Genomic DNA, 5,907 nt, shown 5'->3' with positions numbered 1-5,907 from the left:
TTTAAAGATGTATTGCACTGGGAAAGTCTGCTGTCAGAGACTTCTCCAAAGTACTGGGAAGCAATGATATCAGCTTAAAGACTAAGGTGCACCTGAATGGTCTTTCCAATTACCTACTATCTATCTGTCAGCAGCTTCATCTTGTTTGGATCCACAACTGACATCCTTGGTATGAGCAGTCAGGAAATGAGGAGATGCACTGCACTGGGAAAATCTGCAATTAGGGACCTTCCAAATTATGGAGAAGTAATGATATCAGTTTCAGGACTAAGGTGCATCTGATTCAGGCCATGGCCTTTCTGATTACTTGCTACGCATCTGAGAGCTGGTTAATGAATAAGGATGACAGAAAAAGAACTGACACCTCTGAGCTGTGGTGCTGGAGAGGAGCACTGAACATCTCATGGATGGCCAGGAGAATGAACAGATAGGTCTGGGATAGGATACAGCCAGTGTGCTCTTTGGGGATAAGAATGATGATACTTCAACTCACATACTTTGGGCATGTTGTTAAGAGGGGCTATTCCTTGAAGAAGGACATGATGTTGGGAAGGGTAGAGAGTCGAGGAAGGAGAGTAAGACCCTTAACCAGACGAACTTACAGTGACTGCAGCAATGGGCTCAAGTGTGTCAGAATGATGAAGAGAGCACAGGATAGGACAGGGTTCAGATCAGTTGTTCATAGGTTTGCTCTGAGCCATACTCTACTTGACAGAACCTAATAGCAACAACATGGTAGTAAACCATGGCATGACTTTAAAACAAACTGGCAAAGAGGGTCCACTATGGTCAAATTCTGCTGGGTCGTCACATATCTTGATGTTTCTAGGTGAGATAAAATATGCCTACTGGGAACTGCAATTCCCTAAACCAAATGTTTGCAGATGTTTGGGTGTAATTTTTCCTATTTCAATAATCACTCTCTAAACCATTCTGAGATCCAAGAAACACACATTTAAAAAAAAAATTACTGTATCTTGTGTGTGTACCATCAAATTGGATCTGGCTGGTACAGGAGGAGATTAACCCTCCTTCTCCAGCAGAGCATCTGGTGGATTTGAACCGTGCGCCTCTGAGATTGGAGTGCAGCTTTTGCCACTAGGCCACCAGACCTCCCTGAAACACAGTTTTAAAATGGAAATTTCTTAGCCAACTTTCTCATGCCCTAAACTTCATTTCCAAGAAAATTTTACTTTCTTTTATCAAATGAAAATGTCAGAAACTTGAGATTTGCAATACAAGCATACTTTTTTCCCCCTCATTTGCAGTGAATGAATTCTTGCTAATACGGAAGCTACAGGAGTTAGAATGATGAACTACTGCAAGAGGAATCTCTTATACTAGAATATACCAAGTTAAATGATGGTGATAGTCAATGAAGCAATTGCTTCACATCCAATATCCTACTGAAATGAAATAACTGCATTTAAAGAAATAAAACCTAGCCTTTCTTGAGATGTCTTGCTAAATGAGTCAAAAATTCTTAATTCTAGATGTATCAAATTAATCAAAATAAACGAGCTGTGTAACCATTTTCTTTCTCATCATAGAGAGTTAAAGAACACTGTAAATTCTGGATTGTGGACATATGATACATTTCCCCAGCCCCCTGTTATCTTTTATGGATAGTGGTCACTTCTGGGATATATAGATTTTTTCCCCTGTGGAAAGGCTGGGTCCAGCCACTTTAGCACGGGCTGCTCCTCCAGCCTGCCTATCTCATGATGGTGCTACCTACTAACCAGAAGGGTCCCGGTGTGTACTGGGCTGCTGCAGATTGAACAGACGGTGAATCCAGCCAGGGGATAAGAAGTTGTTTTAATTGGCTAAATCTGCTATGTACTAAGCGTATGGCCACAAATTTGTAGCCAAAACACTAATCTTAAAAAAAAATGCCATGTACAGTTTAAATACAAAACAAAAATGACATTTTCATTCGTCAATTTTAGTTTTGCCACTAGACTTTTTAGCTTAACCATTTTATAACGACTGTGAAATCCTTACCTTTGCTGACACAGAATTTTCATGGTATACTCCTTGTACCAAATCCATAAGAGCACTTGCTAAAAGTTCCACAACCTATAAAGCAAGGGAAAAAAAAATTCAAAGAAGAGATTAAAAAAAAAAATCCACCCTCATTTTTACCACAGAATGTCTTAGAAGGCTCAGTAGCAAAGGCAGAATTTGTGCTTGAAAGAAAAAAATGGGGTTATATGTAAAGATCTTGGCAAACTGCATTGCCCACCTGGATACCAGAGCTGTGATCCAATTTTTTTCAGTCATAATTTAATTGAGAAAATCTTAAAGCATCTGACTAATATATACAAAAATCCTGTAATAACCATTTTCAATATAAGCTTAAATTTGAGATAACCAATGAAATCTTAATTTATATTGTGTCAAGTGGATACTTTTCCATTATTCCATTCTGGGAACCATTTCAATTCTGATTTTTTATATTTAATACAGAAAGAGTAGTAAAATCAAATGAATGGTTAATCTTTCAAATGTGTTAATCCTGCTGTACTTAAAACGCACCGTGGATATATTTGGTGCAGAACCCCTAGGTTAAACATAACATATGCAAAGAAAACTTTCACAGAGTCACAATATTGAGTCATTTTTGTCAAACTTGTATTAGCTTTAATCTTCAAGGTTCAGCTCAGGCTACTTAAAAAAACAAAGTCAATATGAGTTGTGCTCCACTTGATGGCAACAACAAGAACACTTAAAAAAAAAAAAAAAAAGAAGACAGCAAAATCCAAAGCTTTGAACTTGCTCCAGAATGTAAAACAAGCGAAAAACAATAAAGGATCACTTTGGGAACTACTGTATAATTTAGAATTATTTGCATATACCATATTAGTTTAAGAGGATGAAATAGTCGCATTTATTATAACATTCAATGCAGTCATATCAAACAAGAATTCCCTCCTGTAACCCTACCTCCTACTTACAAATCTATCTTGTCTACTTAATTTCCTATACTATGCCTTATTATATCTGATTCTTACCCTTTGCTTCCTAAAATTTAGCTTAGGTCTGATTGAATTAAAAGATTTTGTTTCAGTTCTGTCATTTTTATAATTAAAGACATTACAATGTCAAAGGATTCAGATAAAAAAAATTTAGATTTTAGGTTCCCTGGATTTAGTAAACATTTTTCTAGAGACAAATTGCATTAGTTCAGAGAAAGATTTGCTTTAAAATTTTAACACATGAGCATTTACCTCCAAATTTATATTTATATTCCTATTGTACAACATGCACGGGGCTGCTGATATGGAAATTTTGCTGATTAAAAACATTTCCCTCCCCCCCCCCCCCGTAAATCTGCAGATGGGCTAGTTGGTAAGATCTACACCGTCTGTTTTTTTTTTTTTTAAATAAAACCAACCAAAACACCACATTCCCTTTAGGTAACCAAATACTTAAGAAATATTGTAGCAATATGAGCTGCATAGGAACTGGAAGGACAATGATCCTGTAGTGTTACCAGATGTGTTGAGTTATTTAAGTGGGGAAGAGAGAAAAATGAATAGGTTTTTTTCCCCCCTTAAGGTATCAGATAAGCTCTATTCCCAAATCCAGGAGGATTGAGTGTCAGCCATAGGTCTATGAAAGGCTGTAACTAAACACACAGCATCAGATTAGGTTACAGTTTATACAAGCAACATCCCAAGATCCCCTTGATGGCTGGATACATAATACAGATCACTCACTCACTTAGAAATGTTATGATTTTGAAACAGTTTGAGCTCTGAGACCTGTATGATAATGTGAAGAGGGATTTACAAAGAGAAAGTCTAACTTTAAATGGCAAAATGATGGTATGGACCTTTAACAATGGATCTGGTTGTGATAACTAGAGTTACCTTACTTTTCTGAAATTCCAAACCAGGAAGAGGCAACACAATAATTTTGTTCTAGGATTCTTGTACTTTTAATTTAGTTAAGAGAGAGTAACCTATACTTAGAATTCTCTTTTTCTTTTTTAAGGTAAAATAGTAAAAATAGATTTATTATAAAGTTATAACCCTAAAGGGATGGACCTCCCTCCTTGAAAGGAAATATGGAGGAGAGGCCTGTACTCAGAATTCATATATATATGCACACCTATGTTTATTGTGGCTTTGTTCACAATAGCAAAGGGTTGGAAACAAATCAAGCGCACATCATGAACGAATGGATAGAGAATATCCGGTATAGTTACACAATGGAATACTATGCTGTATTGAAAAACAAGGAACTCATGAAATATTATACAAAATGGGGGACCCTGGAGGACATTACGCTGAGTGAAATATCTCAATCACAAAAGGACAAATATTGCATAGTGCCACTGCTGTAAAACGGGATTGACACTGGGGTTGAGGGAAGATTGAGAGAGAGGGCATAAATAAGGTATACTGCATTGAATCAGATGACAGAAAGAACTGTTTAAAAGTGATATATGATTAGGTATTACTGTCATGACAGGAGTCCAGAACAAAGGCTGCAAAGTGGAGAGGACTTGGAGAGAGGGATTGTATAACAATGAAAGTATTTCTCTTTCTTTTACTTTTCAAAAAGAAGAGTGAATGGTGGAGGCGGGGGGAGGGGGACAGGGAGAAAAGTGCAACAATGAATGAATGAAAACCGTCTCTGTAAACTTTCATTAAAATTAACAAAAAAAAAAAAAAAGAAAAAGAAAAAACACACAAAAACCCCCACCAAAAAAACGCCCCAAGTATATAAAGGGAAGTAGAAATAGCCTAGGGGAACTGAACGTGCCTCATGCTAGAGAAACTTGCTTAGTGCACATATAAATCTTTTCATACTAACTGAAATGCTTTACTTCTAAATTATGCTAGAGAGAGATCTATTTTAGTATTATCTCCTTTTAAAAACATAGTATGTCTAGATAGACCACAAAACTACCAGCTACTCACACTTAAAGAATCCTTTGGTAAAATAATATAATTAATTTCTTTTAATTATTTAGTCATCTATTTTAGTATTATCTCCTTTTAAAAACATAGTATGTCCAGATAGAACACAAAACTACCAGCTACTCACACTTAAGAAAGAATCCTTTGGTGAAATAATATAATTAATTTCTTTTAATTATTTAATCATACTTATTTGGCTTATTACATATTTACTTGTTTAGATATTTCATATATTTAGAAATGAAAAAAAAAAACCCCAAAAACAACAACCCAACAAAAAACACCCCAAACCCCTCACTTGCACAATGACATTTATTTTCTTTCAGGTTCTTCAAGAATGATTTGTTTAAGGAATCCAAAATGCTAGCAAGCATGTCACTTAAAAAAAAAAAAAGAAGGCTAAAAGTGACTTACCATTAGTCACACTTGGAAGCTCAAAAGATTGGAGAACTAAAATATAACAAAGCAGAACACAAAATGCCAGAATCTAGATTCTACTTCAAGGCCTACCACTAATTTTGCTGTAAGCATTTGGGCAAATAAATTAATGTCTCTGAGTTTTGATTCTCTCCAACTATAAAATGAACACAGCTGCAAAAGGTGATTCCTTAAGGTCATTCTCAGCTCAAAAATTCTGAACTTTACTATAAATGGATCTTAGTATTTGACTTATAATTAAGTATGTAAATGTGAAAATTTCTTCTTTATAAATTCAATGAGAAACCTCTACTTATTTCTATTTGTCCTCTTCACATGTATCTTTTCTGCAGTGTTTATCACTTTGTCAAACTTCATCCCACTGGCTATAATGAAATTATAATAAAAATAATTTCCTATAAAAAATGCACTAGAAATGCATTAACCCATACTACTAACTAGCACTTATTGCGGAGTTAACTTTAGTGTCAGTGTTGCCCCTGCCTTTCTCACATGCGTCTTTACCCACTTATTTCCTGCTTCACCATCCAGCAGGATA

The 5,907-nt window shown here is 35.6% G+C and overlaps 1 protein-coding gene across 1 annotated transcript in view; it reads right to left on the bottom strand.

Annotated features, from left to right (window-relative positions):
• The window catches only part of PDSS2 (prenyl (decaprenyl) diphosphate synthase, subunit 2), a 489,995-nt gene that overhangs the window by 179,244 nt on the left and 304,844 nt on the right, over positions 1-5,907 (bottom strand). The window contains exon 4 of the mRNA XM_006881173.1: positions 2,005-2,079. Within this exon, the coding sequence (XP_006881235.1) occupies positions 2,005-2,079 (75 nt within the window). The remainder of the gene's footprint in view (positions 1-2,004; positions 2,080-5,907) is intronic.

This window comes from Elephantulus edwardii, unplaced genomic scaffold (genome assembly GCF_000299155.1).
Source record: "Elephantulus edwardii isolate Elephantulus edwardi_28Jun2011 unplaced genomic scaffold, EleEdw1.0 scaffold00013, whole genome shotgun sequence".
Taxonomy (NCBI): Eukaryota; Metazoa; Chordata; class Mammalia; order Macroscelidea; family Macroscelididae; genus Elephantulus; species Elephantulus edwardii.
Note: the sequence above shows the minus strand (reverse complement) of the source record. Positions and strands in the feature narration are given on the sequence as shown.